This window comes from Pantherophis guttatus, chromosome 4 (assembly GCF_059756535.1).
Source record: "Pantherophis guttatus breed Tessera chromosome 4, ASM5975653v1, whole genome shotgun sequence".
In the NCBI taxonomy this organism is placed as follows: Eukaryota; Metazoa; Chordata; class Lepidosauria; order Squamata; family Colubridae; genus Pantherophis; species Pantherophis guttatus.
In genome coordinates, this window is record NC_142066.1 from 92,880,865 (window position 1) to 92,901,834 (window position 20,970).

A 20,970-nucleotide genomic window follows, 5' to 3' on the forward strand; every position below is an offset into this window, starting at 1 on the left:
GTTTGAGATAATCAAACTAATCTATCATCAATAACTTTTTGAAAAAATATTAATAACATGAGCATAATCCATGCTATCATTTCGCATCATCTATAAATCTTCGGGCACTTTGGAGCCGAAGTCACCGAAATTGCTATTGAATAAACAGAACCCTGAAGCGGAATAACGATTAGCAAGATGACTCTCTTAATATTTCGTATCTCTAGGTTGGTGGTTCCTTGCTCTTCCGCTAATCATCTTGGATTAAAAAAAAAAATTGAAGGAGGAAGTCCTTTTGACAACTGTTGAATTTTGTGTTATTATTAATAACTTTCTTGTATTGTTTTTTGTTAATTAATGTGGAGGCCCTTTCATAGGTTTTAAATGATACAAAAATGGACTCCTGCTCTGCTTCAAACGCAGCACAAAGTGGAATTTATAGCGGTAAGAACAGAAGCAGTTCAACTTGTGGTTTGTAACATGATCCAGTTTCGGGGCTGGGAAGCATGGTTAGAATCACATGACTTGGGAAATCTAAAGTATAGTGCTCCGATTCGGTTCACAAAAAATGGTTTAGTGTTGTAATTTGTAAACTATGGCTAATGATTTGGCATGTTGGAACAGAATGTTGGTGCAGGTCCTAACGCGGATAATGCCAGTGAAAGAAATCTTTCTCGGGAATTCTTGAGAAAGACCCCCCCGAAGAGCAAGGGCAACACTGGGTTGTCCCTTCTCTCAAAAGTAGGCTTCTGGGATGTTTTGAATGGAGTTTTTACAAATTCAGGAGATTGCATTTCTTAGCCACCATGATCTGAAAGATTGTTTGCTTGCAAAATAATCAGCTGCAAGATTACAAAGTTATTTTCGTTCCAGAGGACCTTAACTTGAGAAAGGATTTAATCGTGAGCGTGCTTTCTCATCGATCACCATTCTCTGTATCCATCCTGGTCTGGAGTACCTCTGAGTCCTGCTCTAGTTAAAGTAAACCGAGCACAAAGGCTCCTTCAGCGGAGAAAGAGTTACGAATGACATTTTCATCTTGCTCTATCCTCCTTTCTGATTGGCCGGGTGACGGAGCGAGTTGCCGACGTTACGCTCCTTGAGCCCAGATACAAGCTACGTGGAATGTCCGCACCGGCAAAATCCGAATCCGAGTTGACAAGCTGTTTTGGCACAGGATCAGAAAAGGGCCCCGGTTCCTCTGGAAGGACAGAGGAGGCTATGCTGGTTGGTGAAGTCGTTTGCCTCACATCGCATATCTATCTGATAAATTGACTGACTTAAGAAAAGGGAGGGATGGTAACGTTACTCAGCAATGATGCCTTCCGAGATCCGTGTGCCTTAGTTTTCCCCAAACGCTACCTCAGTATTATCTGTATGAATAGGGCATGTGTATTTGTTCTTACCAAACTCTTTACTAACAGGTCCCAGGCGCCTCAATCTGGGCTAAAAGGTGATTGTAGCTGTGGGATCCCTACCAAGAGACACTATTATATAAGGACTGCAGGCAGATACAAGATAGGCACAGGGTGAGAGACCATCACATAGTTTGCTTCTTGGTGATATTAATATACTTTTATCCCACCCTTTTTATATATAGCCCAAGGTGGTGAACATACTTAATACTCCTGTGTTGTGCAAATTTAATTGTGTCTTAATGGTCTTCTGAAAAGCTAGAAGTGGGAGGGCCTGTTAAATCACCAGCGGGAAAGTGTTCCATAGCATAGGGGTAGCTTGAAGCTTCTGAGGTACCTCTAGATCAGTGGTTCTCAACCTGTGGGTCAGGACCCCTTTGGGGTCGAACAACCCTTTCACAGGGGTCGCCTAAGACCATCGGAAAACACATATTTTCAATGATTTTAGGAATAATTTTATGGTTGGGGGTCACCACAACATGAGGAACTGTATTAAAGGGTCGCGGCATTAGGAAGGTTGAGACCCACTGCTCTAGATGGCAAAATTTCAGGGAGGGGACCTTGAGTGTGCCCAGCCTATCTAGGATGACCTAGGATGGATGGATATTCTTATGCAGTCCTGCATATAACAAGGTATTGTGCCATGCAGGGCTTTATAGGTGACAACCAGCATCTTGAATTGCATCTTGAAGAAAACTGGAAGCCAGTACAGCTTGTGCAACAAAGGTATAACATGGATGAACTTATGGCCACCCAAAAATATGTGTGTCGCTGTGTTCTGGACCAATTGTAACTTTCGAGTGATCTTCAAAGGCAGCCCCATGTAGAATGTATTGCAGTAATCCATCTGAGAATTGAATTAGGCATGAGTTACCATGAACAAGGCCTTCTGGTCCAGGAAACAGTGCAGTTGGCACTGTTTCATCACAAGATGAAACTATGCAAAGACCCCCTAGCTATGACTTCCATCTGCTCATCAAGCAGGAGCCCTAAATCCAAGAGAACTCCCAAATTGTACATCAGCTTGGTCTAACTTGTCCAGGCTTATGCTGTTGGCTGATTTCACTCCTCAATTTCATGTAGATGTTAAAGAAGGGTGGCAAAAGATTTGGGCTCTGAGGTACTCACATTGTAGGAGCTGACGGCTCATCTCTCCTCCCCCACCAACACCAACTGGAACCAGCCATGGAGGAAGAGAACCACTGCAAAACAATGTTTTCCACTCTCAATCCCTGGGGCCATTCCAGAAGAATACTATGATTGATGGTATTGAATGCTGCTGAGAGATCCAGAAGAGTCAGGACAATTGTACCACTGCCATCCCAGGCCCTCAAAAGGTCATCAGCAAGCACAACTAATGCCATCTCAGTGTATATCCTATCCTGATCCCAAAAGGGTCCAGAGAATCTGCCGGTACTTGATCCAGATAATGATTGAAGGTTGCTTAATTTTATGGTAGGCATTTGGCTTCTTCAAAGGATTATAGTTTCGGCTGGCATGTTCATATTCTTTTTTGTTGACTAGGCTATCGGTTGTCAACTGACAGCATTTTGAGAAAAGGATAATGATTTAAAAATACTAATGTTTATCATCTGAATACTTTAGGAGGCAAGTCTGAAGTTACAGGTGCATTTTACATTTTGTACAGCTGCTCATAAGCAGTTTGTTGGTTTTAGCCTTTTTAGCTGATAGACAATATTGTAAGCTATTCTGTTGAGACATCTGGGATTACATGATCTCCTCCTTGGGGACTGAGATGCCACAATTCTGATTTCATGCTTTTTACTGACATCATTCTTTCTTGGAGTTCATTTATTTCTAACTTTTTTTGACTCAACATGCTTCTTGAATTTTTCCCCGATTACTTGAAGATGTAAACAAATTGTAGATATGGAAATTATGACAAATGAATTAACAGAAATTAAAATTCATCAAATAGCTGCCATATTACTACTGTGAAAATTTTTTCAACATAGTTACAGTTACCCAATTAGTAAGTATAATGAAGAGATTGCTAATGTTTTAAATACCGACCAAATAGATCAACAGATGATGCTGTTTATATGGCTCTGCACTACATCCTACAACATCTTGAATCTCCAAAGACCTACACAAGGGTCCTCTTTGTAGACTTTAGTTCAGCATTCAACACCATCATTTCAAACATTCTTCTAACTAAGCTAAACCAGCTAGCGGTACCTGAACACACTTGTAAGTGGATCATAAGCTTCTTAACAGACAGGAAGCAGCAGGTGAAGCTAAGCAGAATCACATCAGATACCTGTACAATTAGCACAGGGGCCCCACAAGGCTGTGTGCTCTCTCCACTTCTCTCTATATACCAATGACTGCATCTCAAACAATCCATCTGTTAAACCACTGAAGTTCGCAGATGACACAACAGTGATTGGTCTCATTCGAGACAATGATGAATCCGCATACATACCGGAGGTTGAATAACTAGCCTCATGGTGCGACTGGAACAATCTGGAACTGAACACACTCAAAATCGTAGAAATGGTGGTAGACTTTAGGAGAATCCCTTCCATACTTCCACTTCTCACAATACTAGACAACACAATATCAACAGTAGAGTCCTTCAAATTTCTAGGTTCTACCATATCTCAAGACCTAAAATGGACACCTAACATCAAAAATGTCATCAAAAAAGCATAACAAAGAATGTTCTTTCTGCGCTAGAAAGCTCAAACTGCCCAAGGAGCTGCTGATACAGTTCTACAAAGGAATTATTGAGCCTGTCATCTGCACCTCTATAACTGTCTGGTTTGGTTCTGCAACCCAACAAGACAGACATAGACTTCAGAGGATAATTAGAACTGCAGAAAAAACAATTACTACCAACCTGTCTTCCATTGAGGACCTGTATACTGCACGAGTCAAAAAGAGGGCTGTGAAAATATTTACAGACCCCTCGCATCCTTGACATAAACTGTTTCAACTCCTATCTTCAAAACGACCCTATAGAGCACTGCACACCACAACAACTAAACACAAGAACATTTTTTTCTTGAACGCCATCACTCTGCTAAACAAATAATACTCAACACTGTGAAACTAGTTATTAAGTCTGTATTACTATTAATCTTCTCATCGTTCCTAATATCCATCTCCTCCCACTCATGACTGTATCACTGTAACCTTGTTGCTGGTATCCTTACGACTTATATTGACTGTTGAAATATTGACTGTTTCCTAATATGATTTGATTGCTTATTTGTTCCGTATGACTATCATTAAGTGTTGTACCTTATGATTCTTGACGAATTTATCTTTTCTTTTATGTACACTGAGAGAGTATGCACCAAGACAAATTCCTTGTGTGTCCAATCACACTTGTCCAATAAAGAATTCTATTCTATTCTGTTCTGTTCTGTTGTTCCGTTCCGTTCCGTTCCGTTCCGTTCCGTTCCATTCCATTCTTCTATTCTAAACAAGAATTATAAGCTAAAGGTTTCTACATGAGATTTAAAAGATTATTATGCTTTCTTAAGAATGGATGTCTGTTTATTGTTTGAAAACATTTATTTATTAAATATTACCTAATCTAACCTTTATTTTAATGACTAGAAAATCTGGAATATGGTTATTAAAGAATTGTGTAGTTTTAATTTTTGACTGTGCTTACAATTTTGTTTGTTTTTCTTCCAAGGTGCATCCTGTACTAAAAGCCTTTTTTTGTGGTTCTATCAGTGGAACATGCTCTACCCTGCTCTTCCAGCCTCTTGACTTACTTAAAACTAGGCTGCAGACTGTGCAGCCAACTGTCAGTGGGCAAGTATTTCAAATACTTATTGGAGATTCTTCTGCTGTTGGCCTTAAAGCCCTGGGCTAAAATCAAGTGATTAAGTGATGGGAATTGGAGAAACTGATATAACAATGAGACAGGCAAAGTATAGTCCTAGGTTTTACATGATTTTACCCATATTGGGGTTTTATTGAATAAAAGGTATGCATTAGGAGTCCTGGTGGTGCAATGGTTAGAATGCAGTATTGGAAGCTAACTCTGCCAATGGTCAGGAGTTCAATCCTGACTGGCTCAAGGTTGACTCAGTCTTTCATCTTTCCCAATTTGGTAAAATGAGGACTCAGATTGTGGGGGCAAAATGCTGACTCTGTAAACTGCTTAGAGAGTGCTGTAAAGCAGTGGTCACCAACTGGTGGTCCATGGACCACTGGTGGGCCACGAGAAAATTTTGGTGGTCCGCAGAAAAATTATTTGCATTTTTAATATTGCACTAAATCAGGGGTCCTCAAACTAGGGCCCCTGGGACAGATACGTGCAATGAATGTTTGTGTTGCTGTTGAGAGTCTCCCCCTTCGGGGTCTTTTTGTCTGGGTTGGAGGGGGACAGAAATTCTGACTTGGGGTCTGCTTCAGCCTCCTGGTGCGGGGCTTTGGGCGAAGGGTGGAGGGAAGCACCTCTGATGGTGAAGAACTGGAGGGCCTTGTTCCAGTGGGACTGCATCATAGCCTGGAACTGGCTGACCATCTCAGCCCGCTGAGCCTCCAGGTGCCTGTACCTGGTCTTGCACTCCCGCAGGTCTTCCCTCTGCTTGGAAAGCCTATGCTCCTAGTCTTCAGTGAGGTGCTTCTGCTGAGCCTCCTTCTCGGCCAGATCCAATTTGAACTGAGCCAGCTGTTTTGCCAACTCTTTCTCGTGGTGGCGGCTTAGCTCCAACAACTGCTTCCTGTTGGGGCTCTAAGGAGCCCAGGTGGGGAGACGATGAATGGCTGGGAGGGGAGGGGTGAGTAGAGGCTGGTGAGGTACCTCTCAACGTGAGTGATATCAAGTTGGCCATGCCCACCCAGTCACATAACCACCTAGCCACGTCCACCCAGGTGGTCATTAGGCAGATCATATTAGTGGTCCGCGGGATTTAATATTATGAATTTAGTGGTCCCTGAGGTCCGAAAGGTTGATGACCCCTGCTATAAAGCACTATGAAGTGATATATAAGTCTAAGTGCTATTGTTATTCCTTATAGGAAAAGTTGGTGTTAATGCCTTGCCTGAGTACAGGCTGACTTTATTGATGAATCCCAACTTAATTGTGCAATGAGATAAACATTCAGCTAGCACATCTGAGTTACTCCAAAATTCAGGAAGATAGTTTCTCTACATGGTTGCTTGTAGTGGAGGAAACAGCAAAATTTTGCATTTTTCTCTAATGATACTATTGGGAATCAATAGATAAAAACTGGAATTTTAGGCATGTGTATGCATTTACATGCATCTAAATATAGAAAAAAATGTCTTGGTCTCAAGTGGATCTTTGCCAATGCTGGATAGGAATTATGTTGTGGTCTCAATGTGTATGGAAGTTACTGGGTTTAAGAACGACTTGTATATGTATCAACTATTTTGGTAGAGAATGTTTCTGAACTGGGAACCTTCAATCTCATAATTAAAGCTAGTACATTTGCTGATATTTATGGTGGGATAGTGGGGTAAGGAGGCTGTTATTCAGAATGTACCCTGGTGGAACAGCTGTAATAAATGGTTGTTGAGCTTTACCTGTTTCTAATATCTGATATATTTCCCCCCCAGTTCAGGTCGTATTAAAATGGTAGCTCTACTCTTCAAACTTGCTCGTACAGAAAGTATATTTGGACTGTGGAAAGGTGTTTCTCCAGTGAGTTGTCTCTAATAAATGGTGTGACCCTTTTTGCTTGAATTGGATTTGTTGGAGTGAGCTTATTTTGAGTTCGAATCCATAAGAAACCTTAATCTTTGCCACTAAAAGCCAGTGGCAACCAATTCAGGAATAAATTTATTCAACAGTGGCTCAAAATAACATTTCATTGAACATTGTTGAGCCAAGTGATACAGTGGCCATAGAGCTTTCAAAATGGAATTTGGAAATCTGAAAGTGAATGCTTGGGTGACATAGCGATCCAAGTAAATTATATGTGATCAGAGTAAATCATTATGTGATCTAAGTTCTTTTATGCTGAAACAATGGCCAGATTCCTGCCATACTTAGAACTACAATGTAACCAAATTCTAGACCACATGGTGAGTGAACATGGCCACAGAGTGTTTCAGCTGCTTCTCACAAACATAAATTACTGGTTATTTGGATTACATGAAAGTGTAATTCATTGGGCATTAGTACCTATTTAATCACAGAATATGGGAACACCTCTCTCTGGTGATTAGATTCCAATACTGGTTTACTTGATCATACATATTGTTAAAAGAGTTGATTAATATTCTCCTTCCCAAAGGTACAGTGACAATTTTTCCTCATTCATGTCCTTTGTGGTTCCTTTAGTTTGATTAAGGGCATCTTGACAAAAGTGCTTGCACATGGATGCCCTTATTTCTGAAGAATGAAACTTGAAATTTAGATATAGGAGCTGAAATATCTGACTAGAGCTAAAGATCATGGAAGTTCAAATCTCCAGTTCACTTTTGAAGCTGACAAAATGGCTTTAGACAAGTTGCCTTTGTCCAGTGCCCACCCTATCCTACTTCATGCAACTTTCTTGAGTTTCTTGTATGAAATACAACATTGTTAAATTGGGAAAAATAGATTGTGCCTCACTCCTTTTGAAATAAAAATTAAAAATGGCCGATATCCTTAGATTTGTCTCTTTGCATGATTGTCTCTCTTTTTGTGTGTTCTGCTTGCTATCACTTTGCAGTCCTTTGCACGATGCATTCCAGGAGTTGGGATTTACTTCAGCACTTTATATATGATAAAACATCATTTTTTGTGGGAACACTCTCCTACTGCCTTGGAATCAGTTCTTTTGGGTGCAACTTCACGAACTGTAGCTGTTATTTGTATGTTACCCATCACAGTAGTGAAAACACGATATGAGGTGAGGAATTGTTTTCTTCTTTTTTATTGGAAAATTTTATTTATATACTTCTAATTCTTTTATGTTACTTCACTCTTTCCAACTCTAAGTAACCTCTAGCAACAACTAAAAAAATTCACCATAGAATAAGCTTAATAATATCAGAAATAGTCAGGGCCCGGTTATTTACGAGAACATCTTCTGCCACCGATAACCTCCCACCGGCCAATACGCTCCCACAGAGAGGGCCTCCTCAGGGTGCCGTCTGTCAGGCAATGTTGGCTGGCGACCCCCCGGGGAAGAGCCTTCTCTGTGGGGGCACCCACCCTCTGGAATGAGCTACCCCCAGGGATACGACTGATCCTGGACCTCTGGACCTTCCGTCGGGCCCTGAAGACTTTTTTATTTCAGCAAGCTGGGCTGGGTTAAAAATCTTTTAATTGGGGAATTTTATGGGTAAGGGGTTTTAAATTGGGGAAGCCATAGATTTAATTTCGTTTTAAAGTATTTTAATATTTGTATTGTGTGTTTTTAATTTTGGCTGTTCACTGCCCCGAGTCCTTCGGGTGAGGGGGCGGTATAAAAATTTTAAAAATAAAATAAATAAATAAATAAATAAACATTAATGCCATGATTTTTTAAACATCTGTGATATAAACCCTTCTAACAACAATAAATTGCTTCCATATCAATATCACTAGCTTACAATGGTTCCAATATTATTGTTTGTACTTTATACCTTTTTTTTGCTCCATATGCATTTTAAGTTTTGGCAGAAGTTCGCATGTGCTTATGTAGGAGGATGTTCACTTTGATAATTACATTTGATTTACAGAGTGGAAAATACAGCTATGAAAGTGTGTATGGAGCCCTGAGAAATATCTATCGATCAGAGGGGGCCCAGGGTTTGTTTAGTGGCCTGTCAGCAACACTTCTTCGTGATGCACCTTTTTCTGGCATCTATCTGATGTTCTACACACAGACCCAAAAGCTTGCATCATATGGTAAGTGAACAGGTTCTGTGGTTTCTCTTGTAGAATTTAGGATAGATGAAATAATTTTGCCACAAAATGAGATTTTGTGGCAAGAAATATTTTACATCTTTATCTTTAAAATGTCCTTTTGTATGTCATTTGTTATATAAAACCCGTACCTTGTAATTGTTTTTATCTTTGAAATTGCCCAATGGAATATTCTTGAGTCCTCACATGTTACGTCTCTCTTTGGTGTTCTAAATCATAACTTCGTTTTTGCAGCATAATGATTCTGGGTCCAAGAATCATTTAGCCATTGGGAAGAATGAATGGCTTGGTATAAAGAATGTAAAAATTAACCATGTGTTTCAGTTTGAATGCTTAGACATAATTCTGACATAAAACAGAATGTTGTGGTTGAAAAAAGGAGGTACTTGTATTTCACTTGACTCTAATATTGATCTGTATGTTCAAACAATATTAGACGTTTTATAATAGTGTTACTTTTCAGGAATGTAGAATTAATAATGTAAATTTAAACCAAATTGTCATATAACTTTCTGAAATTTGATTTGTTTCTTAATTGTGTACCTATCATAGCTGATGAATTTAAGAGAAAATGATGCTGAAAGAATTTTTCTTTATCTTAACTACATAAATAGGAGTGAAGCAAACATGATATATTCAAATGTATCATGCTTGCTTCACTCCTATTTATGTAGTTAAGATAAAGAAAAATTCTTTCAGCATCATTTTCTCTTAAATTCATCAGCTATGATAGGTACACAACTAAGAAATGTTTGCAGTAGTTTTGCCATTTTCAAAACATTGAACGTTTTGCTAGGATCATCTTAATTTTTGAATGCAGTACCACAAATTCATGCACAGATTTTTCAGGGCCTTCAGAAATCCATCTCCATTTCATTTTCCAATTATACTCCTTTTCAGTTTGAATTTTTCAGGTTTTAAAATACTGACTCTAAATTAGTCCTTGCCTATAATGTGACATAAAAGATTTAGTTGTTCTACTTATTCTTTGCAGCAATTAATTGTAAAATAACTTTGTGGGTTTGCTTGCTGTTTTCCAGGCCAACTAGATACAACAATTGTACCACTTATGAACTTTGGTTGTGGAACTGTGGCTGGAATTCTGGCCTCATTAGCTACTCAGCCTGCTGATGTCATCAAAACACACATGCAACTCTCATCTGAAAAATACCTTCAGACTGGCCAGGCTATTGCCTTAATATTCAGGGTAAGGTTGAATGCATTAAATAGTTAACAGTATTTTGGTTCTTAAATTACCAGCAGCAAAATATTTCTTAATTAAAATAAACCTGATAGCTGACTTCATTTTCATCATGTTTCTGAAAAAGTATTCCTAAATTAATTTCAGCAGGATTTTGCAATGATTGGATATATGTGCAAACAACATAAGAAGGTAAGATCAAGGGCTAATTTAATCCAGCATTCTGTTCCTGCAGTGGCAGGCCAGATGTCTCTTGGTACAATGAAGTTGTGAATACTACAGCTTAGTCTAATTACCTCCATTAATTCCTAATTAGCATTCTGAAGCATAGTGCTAGTTCCTGTTCTATTGTGGGGTTGTTATTGCTTTTGATACAATTTAGATTTTGTCCAAAAAAGGAGGAACTCTTCAAGGAGACTGATTATCACCATGAATGCCATTGTATTTATTCCTCTGTGGACAATACTGAAATACTCAGGGCATCGCTATCAAACATCAAAAACAACTGCCAGGCCATTCCTCTACACAGATGATCTGAAGCTGTATGGAAAAATATCTGAAATAGAATCATTGTTCCAACGATACCCAAATATGCAGCCAAAATATTGCAATGGAGTTTGGACTGGATAGAGGTGCCTCTCTCCCCCCCTCCATTCTAAACAAGAAAGAAAAAATAGTGAAAATTAAAGGAATTAAGATACCCTATGGAAAATAACATCAAGAGTTTGAATGAAGGAGACAACATTATGCTGACAATATCAAGTTTGTGGATAATTCCCCCCCCCCTTTTTAATTGTTTTTCCCTTTGGCTGGTTGCTTTTCGGGATGTTCTAAAATTTGGATTAAGGTAAGAAGAACCTGAAGAGAGAGAAATTTCAGAGTTTTTGGTTTTGATTTTTATTTGGTTTTCTTTTCTTCCTCCCTTGCATTTTTGGTTTTTGGGTTGATTGAGCTTTTTTTTTGTTATTTTTCTCTCCCTCCCCCCTTTTTTCCTTTTTTTTTTTTTTTTTTGGCTAATCCATTCAATGGGGTGGATTAGATATTTGGATTATAAATCAAAGCTGTATTTGGATTACAAGCCTGGTGGATTACAGTGTTAAGATGCGACAACATGAAGAAGACAACAACACAGTTACCTTGCACAGCTACAACTTCAAGCCCTGTGGCTCAAAGAACATTGGACACTATGGCCATGCACTTGGAATTAAAAAACATGATACAGGCTTTACATGAAGACCTCAAAGAAAGAATAAGTAAATTGGATAAGAGAATGGAAAAAGTAGAAGGGGAGCTTAAACGGCATTGGTCGCGTTGGTGGATGATCTCTGGAGGGCTTGGGACAGGGGTTGCTCCTCTGTCCTAGTCCTATTAGATCTCTCAGCGGCTTTTGATACCATCGACCATGGTATCATGCTGCAGCGGTTGAGAGGGTTAGGAATAGGGGGCACCGTTCTGCGGTGGTTCTCCTCCTTCCTCTCCGACCGCTCGCAGTTCGTGTTGGCAGGGGGGCAGAGGTCGACCTCGAGGCGTCTCGCATGGGGAGTGCCACAAGGGTCGGTCCTCTCGCCTCTTCTGTTCAACATTTATGTGAAGCCGCTGGGTGAGATCATCCGTGGTTTTGGGATGAAGTGTCATCTGTACGCTGATGATACTCAGCTGTACATCTCCACCCCAGACCACCCCAACGATGCCCTTGATGTGATGTCTCGCTGCCTGGAGGCCGTGCGGGTCTGGATGGGGAGGAACAGGCTCAGACTCAACCCGTCCAAGACCGAGTGGCTGTGGCTGCCGGCGTCCCGATATAGTCAGCAGGTGCCATTGCTGACTATTGGGGGTGAATCTTTGCCCCCCACAGAGAGGGCTCGCAATCTGGGTGTCCTCCTGGATGCACGGCTGTCTTTAGAAGAGCATATGACGGCCGTGGCCAGGGGGGCCTTTTATCAGGTTCGCCTGATCTGCCAGTTGCAGCCCTTTCTGGACCAGGACGCCTTGCGCACGGTCACTCATGCCCTTGTCACCTCCCGGCTGGACTATTGTAATGCTCTCTACATGGGGCTCCCCTTGAAGAGCACTCGGAGGCTCCAACTGGTCCAGAATGCGGCCGCGCGGGTGGTTATGGGCGCAACTCGTGCCCGCGTGACACCCCTGCTGCGCGAGCTGCACTGGCTCCCAGTGGTCTTCCGGATGCGATTCAAGGTGTTGGTTACCACCTTCAAAGCGCTCCATGGCATAGGACCCGGGTACCTTCGAGACCGTCTTCTGCCACCAATAGCCTCCCACCGGCTAGTTTGCTCCCACAGAGAGGGTCTCCTCAGGGTGCCATCAGCCAAGTTATGTCGGCTGGCGACCCCCAGAGGGAGGGCCTTCTCTGTGGGAGCCCCAGCCCTGTGGAATGAACTGCCCCTGGAAATACGTAAGATCTCCGACCTCCGGGTGTTTCGCTGTGCACTGAAGACCCTGTTGTTCCGCCAGGCAGGGCTATCAACATAATAATTTTAAATTGGGGTATTTTCAATTTTTGGGGTTTTAAATCGGCCAAATCTATTTAATTATTTTAATTTTTAATTATTGTTGTGTCCTGTGTTTTTAAATTGGCTGTACACCGCCCTGAGTCCTTCGGGAGAAGGGCGGTATAGAAATGAAATAAAATTATTATTATTATTATTATTATTATTATTATTATTATTATTATTATTAAAGATGTCAAGGGGATGATTGGAAAGAATGAAGAAAGAATAGAAAAAGTGGAGGAAAAAGCAGAATCAACAGAAAAGAGTGGGAGAGATGGATGATAGATTTACAATAATTGCCAAAAATCAGGAAAAGACAATTATTTCCCTTGTGATGAATCGTGCAGATTTTTATCTAAGATTTCAAAATATAGAAGAAGAAAAGGGGGAGAATCTGGCTGAAGTTATGGCAGAGATGTTGGCGGAAATGATGGAGAAAACCAAAGAAAAGATATTAAATGGGATTGACAAGATTAAATACACACAAGATATGCAGTGAGAAATAAACTACCAAGTTTATTGATGTGAAGTTCACCAAGAAGGCAATAAAAACAGAAATATTACAGACAGCAAGGAATACTCCTATAAAATATAAAGGTAGAGAGATAGTGGTGTTGAAATAGATACCCAGAAGGATAAGAGATTTGAGAAGAGAATATCAATTTTTGACAAAAGGTCTACTGTATTTTTCGGAGTATAAGACACACCAGAGTATAAGACGCACCTACCTTTTTTGGTGAGGAGAAGAAGAAAAAGAAATCTGCCTCTGCCTCTGAGCAATTTTGCCTCATTGCAGCAAACAGCAAACAGCCTGCTTTACTTTCATGTTCATTTTCAGCATAGCTTGATTAGCACAAGAAAAAAAAAATCTGCTCCAGCAATTTACCTCTTTGCAGCAAGCAGCAGAGTCCTGCACAAAAGAGCTGAGAGCAAATCAGCTGAGTCGGGAGACCGATCCAATCAACTTGTGCTAATTAGGCTGTGCTAAAGCTGAAAGGAGCTAATTTTTCTTGCTGTTTGCTTGCAAGAAGGTAACTGCTGCGAGACAGAGGCCAAAGGGTGGGGGCCAGTGGGTGGGCGGGGCTACTTCGGTATATAAGATGCACCTAAATTTTCACCCCCTTTTAGGGGGGGGAAAGGTGCATCTTATACTCCGAAAAATATGGTAATTAAAAAAGGAGTAAACTTCAGATGGTTACCAGAAGGAATATTTATTATTTTATTATTTTATTATTATATTTCTATACCGCCCTTCTCCTGCGGGACTCAGGGCGGTGTACAGCCAGGATAAAACATAGCATATAAAATTTAAAAACATTTAAAAAAACAATTAAATAATTTTGGCCCGAATTTAAAACAACCTAATTAAAACCAAATTCGATTAAAAGAAACTGAGAGAATGGGATCAAGCCAGCCCAGCTAGATGGAACAAGTGTGTCTTCAGGGCCCGACGAAAAGTCCGGAGGTCTGATATCGTGCGTATCTCAGGGGGCAGGTCATTCCAGAGGGCAGGTGCTGCCACAGAGAAGGCTCTCCCCCTGGGGGTCACCAGCCAGCACTGCCTGGCCGATGGCACCCTGAGGAAGCCCTCTCTGTGCGAGCGAACCGGTCGGTGGGAGGCTATTGGCGGCAGAAGGTTGTCTCGCAAATACCCCAACCCTAAGCCATGGAGCGCTTTAAAGGTGGTCACCAACACCTTGAAGCACACCCGGAAGACCACAGGAAGCCAGTGCAGCTCGCACAGGAGAGGTGTTATATGTGAGCGCCCAGTCGCTTCCATAATCCCCCGCGCAGCCACATTCTGGACCAACTGCAGCCTCCGGGTGCACCCCAAGGGGAGCCCCATGTAGAGAGCATTGCAGTAATCCAGGCGGGAAGTGACGAGTGCTTGAGTGACTGTGCGTAGGGAGTCCCGATCCAGAAAGGGACGCAACTGGCATATCAGGCGAACCTGATAAAAAGCCCCCCTGGCCACGGCCATCATATGCTCTTCTAAAGACAGCCGTGCATCCAGAAGGATGCCTAAGTTGCGAGCCCTCTCTGTGTGGGCCAGTGTTTCGCCCCCAATAGCCAGCGATGGCACCAGCTGGCTATATCGGGACACTGGAAGCTGCAGCCACTCAGTCTTGGAAGGGTTGAGTCGGAGCCTGTTTCTCCCCATCCAGGCCCGCACGGCCTCCAGGCACTGGGACGTCACTTCAAGGGCATCGTTGGGGTGGCCTGAGGTGGAGATGTACAGCTGAGTGTCGTCAGCGTACTGATGGAACACCACCCCAAAGCAACGGATGATCTCGCCCAGCGGCTTTACATAAATGTTGAACAGAAGGGGCGAGAGGACCGACCCTTGTGGCACCCCACAAACAAGGCGCCTCGGGGTCGACCGCTGCCCCCCTGTCAACACAAATTGCGACCGGTCAGAGAGGTAGGAGGAGAACCACCGCAGAACGGTGCCCCCCACCCCCAGCCCCTTCAACCGGTGCAACATGATACCATGGTCGATGGTCTCAACAGCCGCTGAGAGATCTAACAGGACCAGGATAGAGGAACAACCCCTATCCCGAGCCCTCCAGAGATCATCCACCAACGCGACCAATGCCGTTTCCGTGCTGTGCCCAGGTCGGAAACCGGACTGAGCGGGTCTAGATAGATATAGCTATCACCAATATTGGTGTACTGGCAGGAGCAAAGACATAGATTAGACACTCTAGAGCAGTGGTTCTCAACCTTCCTAATGCCGCGACCCATTAATACAGTTCCTCATGTTGTGGTGACCCCCAACCAGGGGGGGTCTGTGGGCATGGCTTATTTTGTGGGTGTGGCTTGGGGGGGTCATGTGACTGGGTGGGCGTGGCTAGCTGGTCATGTGACCGGGTGGCCATGGCTATGTGTATAGGGACTACTCAGAGGGCTGAAAAAAGTCATTTCTGACAGATCCTCGCACTTTTGACTGGTCCTCACACTTATGACCATCTTCACATTTATGCCTGTGCAGCATTCTTAACAACCATGTCACTCATTTCACAACTGCTTTTCTTCACCATGGTGATAAGCTAAGGCAAAAACGTAAAATGTGAGGACAGTCGTAAGTTCGAGGACTGGTCAAAAGTGCGAGGACCAGTCAGAAATAACTTTTTCAGCCCTCTGAGTAGTCCATATGCATAAAAGGATACAGCAATAGAGAGGGATGAAGGAAGGGAAGGGAAATTAGAGTAGGAGGGAGGGTAAGAGAGAGAGGAAGAAAAAGTAAGAAGGAAAGAAAAGAGAGAGGTGGTAGGTTTGAGGAGAAAGATTGCTGTACAATAAAAAAGATGAAAGGGAAGAAAGCCAACCCCAAACAAATATAAAGATATTAAGATAAAGAATGAATTGTTAAACTTTAAAGAATAAAAGAGAACAAATATGAATAAATAACAATAATTAGAAACACATATACAAACATACAATGTATTTTCTTTGAACAGAGTATTTGGCCGGTTCACAAATTTAAACAGTGTTAAACTGTTGAAGTGTTAAACATTTCAATTAAATTTACAATTTCTATATTTCCTTTTTGCCATATTTATTCCTCATCTATTTTTGTAAAAAACCAATATTACCCTTCATCCTCATCTCTAATCTTAATCAAATCCAATTTTTCCCTTCTATTCTATATTATACCCCTTCCCATTGTCATATATTTTTATATCCATCCTCACATTGGTTAATTATGTAATATTACAGTTGTTTAATACAAATTCAACATTTTAATATAAATCAATTAGTTATATAACTATCTTTTTTGTATATTAATCAATATGAACATGAATATTCCAATTATTTCCATGCAATCCAATTTCTTACAAATCAATTAATTATATTTACCAATAATAATAAACGAAATAATTTCCCCCATATATTCCTCCAAACCACAACTTAACCATTTCTGCTTTCAGAAATATACAATTAATACTATCTCAATTATTACAATTCCTAGTTAAATAGAGCTTTTTTTCTTTTGTGTTTTAAAATCTTGAACTCTCCTCTTTTTCCCTAAATTTCCCATTGTTTGCACCTACCTTTTTTGGTGAGGAAAAAGAAAAGAAATCTGCCTGCCTTATTTTCCAACCTTGCAGCAACAGCAAAGCGGTTTCAGTTTCGCTTTTTCAGCATAGCTAGGGGAAAAAAAATCTGCTCCAGGACTCTTTGCAAGGAAGCAGCAGAGCCCTGAGCAAAACAGCTGAGACAAATAATCTGAGAGTCGGGAGCTGATCTAATCAAGGGCTAATTAGCCTATGCTGAAGCTCCGCAGGCCAATAAAATTACAAAAAAACACCGAACCATTTGTTAAATTGCTGGCTCGCCTGCCCCTCGCCCACCACTATTCATTGGCAATAAATAGTGGTGCGGAGGGGCGGGGCAAGCCAGCAATTTAACAAACAGTTCCAGCAGAATCCCACCACTGGCTATAGGGCGGCCCTTTGAAGCCCCGCGGCAAGAATTTAAACAGTTTTTTTTCCTCTAGCTATCAGCTGGGACTCAGGAGGCAGCAATAGATTGGGGGTGGGTGGGGTAAGCGAACGGCCGGCGATCCAACAGAGCAGAGAGTGAGGGTGAGTGAAGGTGTGGGGGGGTGCGAGAGAGGGCTTTGGCGACCCCTGTGAAATGGCCGTTCGCGACCCCCAGGTTGAGAACCGCTGCTCTAGAGAAAGTGGAACTATTTTATGAGCAATATTTTATGAGCAATATTTAGGATTTCAAGAAGAGGAAAGAACAAGAGAGGAAAGAGAGATTAGAGTCCAGGAAGAAGCAGTGAAAGAAAAGGAAGAACAAAAAAGAAAGATGGCAAGAGAACAAGAAGAAAGAGCAATAAGAGAAGGAACAAGATTAAAAGACACTAAAGAACAACAAGACCGGCCACGACCCGGAAGCGTCGTGGTGAAACTGGTTGGGAAAATACCAGGCTCTAACAAGCCTGGCGAAAACCCAGCCAGACGAGCCTGGCGAAAACCAGCCAGACGAAGACCCCCGAACTGGGAGTCTTGGGACTGGAACTGTCCTATAGGGACAGTGAAGAAGGAGAGGCATCTCGTAGGCTAAAGAGGAACAGGCAAGTTCCTCGGAAAGCCAGAGAAAACTCTTCGATCAGACAGCGGAAGGCGGCGGCCATTGCTGGGGCATCCGGAATAAGAATCGTGCAGGAGTAAAGATTTGGATGGAGTACTGGTACTGGTTGAATGATTGGCCAACTGACAAAGGAAAAAAAAATTTCATCCAAAGGAAAAAAATGGAATTTTAAAAATTACCCTGGCGTGGAAACAGTGGCTAAATAGCGTCGAGGGGAAATAATTGACGGAGGAGAGAAAGTGGAAACATTAAAAGCCCAAAAAGGAACTTTATACTTAAATTCTAACTGTGGATATTGAACTTGGAGAAATTAAATTGATTATAAGAAAAAGAACCCCCCCCCCCAAATATTTTTGGAATAGAATAGGATATAAATGATTTAGAAATTCTTGAACTTGAAAAGAAGATTAAAGGAGGAAGAAAAGCCCATAATAAAAAAACCCGCCTAAAGATTTTAAATTGGATTGAATAGAATTGAATAGAATTGGAATTTGGACTTTGTCAATTTGGATTGGATTATAGGCTGATTTGGTGTATGTATAAAAAAAGAAGAAGAAGAAGAAGAAAAGAGAAAAAAAATTAAATTAGTAAAGTTTGTTAAAGTGGATTGCAAACAAAATGGGGCACTTTTTCAAGTTGCTGATTGGAATTGTGGATTGTAGAGAGACATCTTCAGGAGAAACAGGATCGTTACAACATTGAATTTTTGTTTTTGTTGAAAGACATAATAACTGACAGAAAAAACCTTGAAACCTTTGAAAGGAATAACAGCTGTGAAGACTAAGGAAGGCTTGCTTGTAAGCAATTTGATTTTAATGACTAAAAAAGGATTACAACGTAATTTTAAATTGGAATAAACTTTAACTTAGAAAGAACAAAATGGTGCAGGAAGGAAACGATGAGAATGATGTACTTTTCACTGAAAATGGAAATAAGGGAAATGACTACAATGTTGCAGGGAAAATTGAAATCTGATGATCCAAAAACTGAGTTTGAGCACTTCCAAGTTGACAAGGAAACAACAAATGGAAGCAAGAAAAAGAGTTAACAAAGAAGAAGACAAAGAGAATGACTATGGAAAATTAAATGATTACATGGGTAGCAACAATAAAAAGGAGAAGTTTAAAGATTACATTGGGATTAACAATGGAAAAAAGAGAAAAGTGGGAAAGAGACAAAGAAGAAAAAGAGAATGGAATGGAAAGAATATAAAAAAATTAAATGATTACACTGGGATTAACAGTGAAAATACAAGAAAGAGGGAAAAGGGATGGAAAATAATGGGAAATAGTAGGGCAAAATAAAAGAGTTTATGTTTTTAAAATACAAAATTATTACATTGGGTCTAACAATGGTAAGATGAAAAAAAAAGATATGGGAAATAATGAGAAATATAGAAAAAAAAGAAGGGGAAAGAAAAAAATAAAAATAAAAATAGGAAAGGGAGAAAGAAGAAAGGAATATGAAGAAAGGAATGTTAGAGACAAGATGCAATTATGATACTTTAAATAGTTTAAAATAATGGAAAACTATATGGATGTATGTATGAAATGAAATAAGTTTTAGAAATATGTTTTACCTAAAATTAGAGAAGTTGTAACAATTGGAATATTTTTAATTGTATGGTTGGAGTCTATAAACAATAATTGGAATAGTTTTAATTACTTATTTGAAATTTAATTAAAAAAGAAAATAAGGTGAAATGGTATTGTATTATGAATTAATTAGATTGTGGTAAAAGTAGAAATGATTAAGATGTGTTTTGAAATATATTTTTGACAAAGTATTTGAAAATGAGAGATAAAATCTAAGGAAGCAATTTGGTTTATTATTATATAAAGAGGAAAAAACTTATATAAGTAATAGATTTTATTAAGATGTTGGAGTTATTTGGAATAAAATTTAAGAATATGTATGGTATAAAATGTTTTGGTTTATTATTTTGATATTAAATGAATGATTGTAATATTAGGAATTACGTTAAATAAATAAATAAATAAATAAATAAATAAATAAATAAATAATAAATAATAAATAAATAAATAAATAAATAAATAAATAAATAAATAAATAAATAATAAATAAATAAATTTCTATACCGCCCTTCTCCCGAAGGACTCAGGGTAGTGTACAGCCTATTAAAAGCACAAAGACAGACATCAATTAAAAACAATTAAAATTATTAAATAATTTCGGCTCAGATTTAAAACCCCAAAAATTTAAAACACCCAATTTAAAATCATTACATTGATAGCCCGGCCTGGCGGAATAGCAGGGTCTTGAGGGCACAGCGAAATACACGGAGGTTGGAGATCTTACGCATTTCCGGGGGCAGTTCATTCCACAGGGCTGGGGCTCCCATAGAGAAGGCCCTCCCCCTGGGTGTCGCCAGCTGACATAACTTGGCCGATGTCACCCTGAGGAGACCCTCTCTGTGGGAGCAGACTGGCCGGTGGGAGGCTATTGGTGGCAGAAGTCAGTCTCAAAGGTACCCGGGTCCTATGCCATGGAGCTCTTTAAAGGTGGTGACCAGCACCTTGAATCGCACCCGGAAGACCACCGGGAGCCAGTGCAATTGATGCAGGAGGGGTGTCACGTGGGCACAACGGGTTGCGCCCATAACCACCCACGCGGCCGCATTCTGGACCAGTTGGAGCCTCCAAATGCTCTTCAAGGGGAGCCCCATGTAGAGAGCATTACAGTAGTCCAGCCGGGAGGTGACAAGGGCGTGAGTGACCATGCGCAAGGTGTCCTGGTCCAGAAAGGGCTGCAACTGGCGAATCAGGCGAATCTGATAGAAAGCTCCCCTGGCCACGGCCGACATATGCTCTTCTAAAGACAGCCATGCATCCAGGAGGACACCCAGATTGCAAGCCCTCTTTGTGGGGGGCAGAGATTCACCCCCAATAGTCA

General features: G+C 40.8%; 1 protein-coding gene across 3 annotated transcripts in view; it reads left to right on the plus strand.

The window, feature by feature from the left end:
* Window positions 1–217: 217 nt before the first annotated feature.
* SLC25A38 (solute carrier family 25 member 38) overlaps window positions 218–20,970 on the plus strand; it is a 96,392-nt gene continuing 75,639 nt past the window's right edge. The window contains exons 1-7 of one of the 3 annotated variants that reach the window (XM_060683638.2): window positions 218–423; window positions 853–1,206; window positions 5,065–5,186; window positions 6,963–7,047; window positions 8,063–8,242; window positions 9,057–9,225; window positions 10,284–10,450. In XM_060683638.2, coding sequence (XP_060539621.1) covers window positions 1,105–1,206; window positions 5,065–5,186; window positions 6,963–7,047; window positions 8,063–8,242; window positions 9,057–9,225; window positions 10,284–10,450 — 825 coding nt within the window. In that variant the 5' untranslated portion in view covers window positions 218–423; window positions 853–1,104. The remainder of the gene's footprint in view (window positions 424–852; window positions 1,207–5,064; window positions 5,187–6,962; window positions 7,048–8,062; window positions 8,243–9,056; window positions 9,226–10,283; window positions 10,451–20,970) is intronic. The other 2 variants (XM_087894128.1, XM_060683639.2) reach the window with 2 other exon arrangements.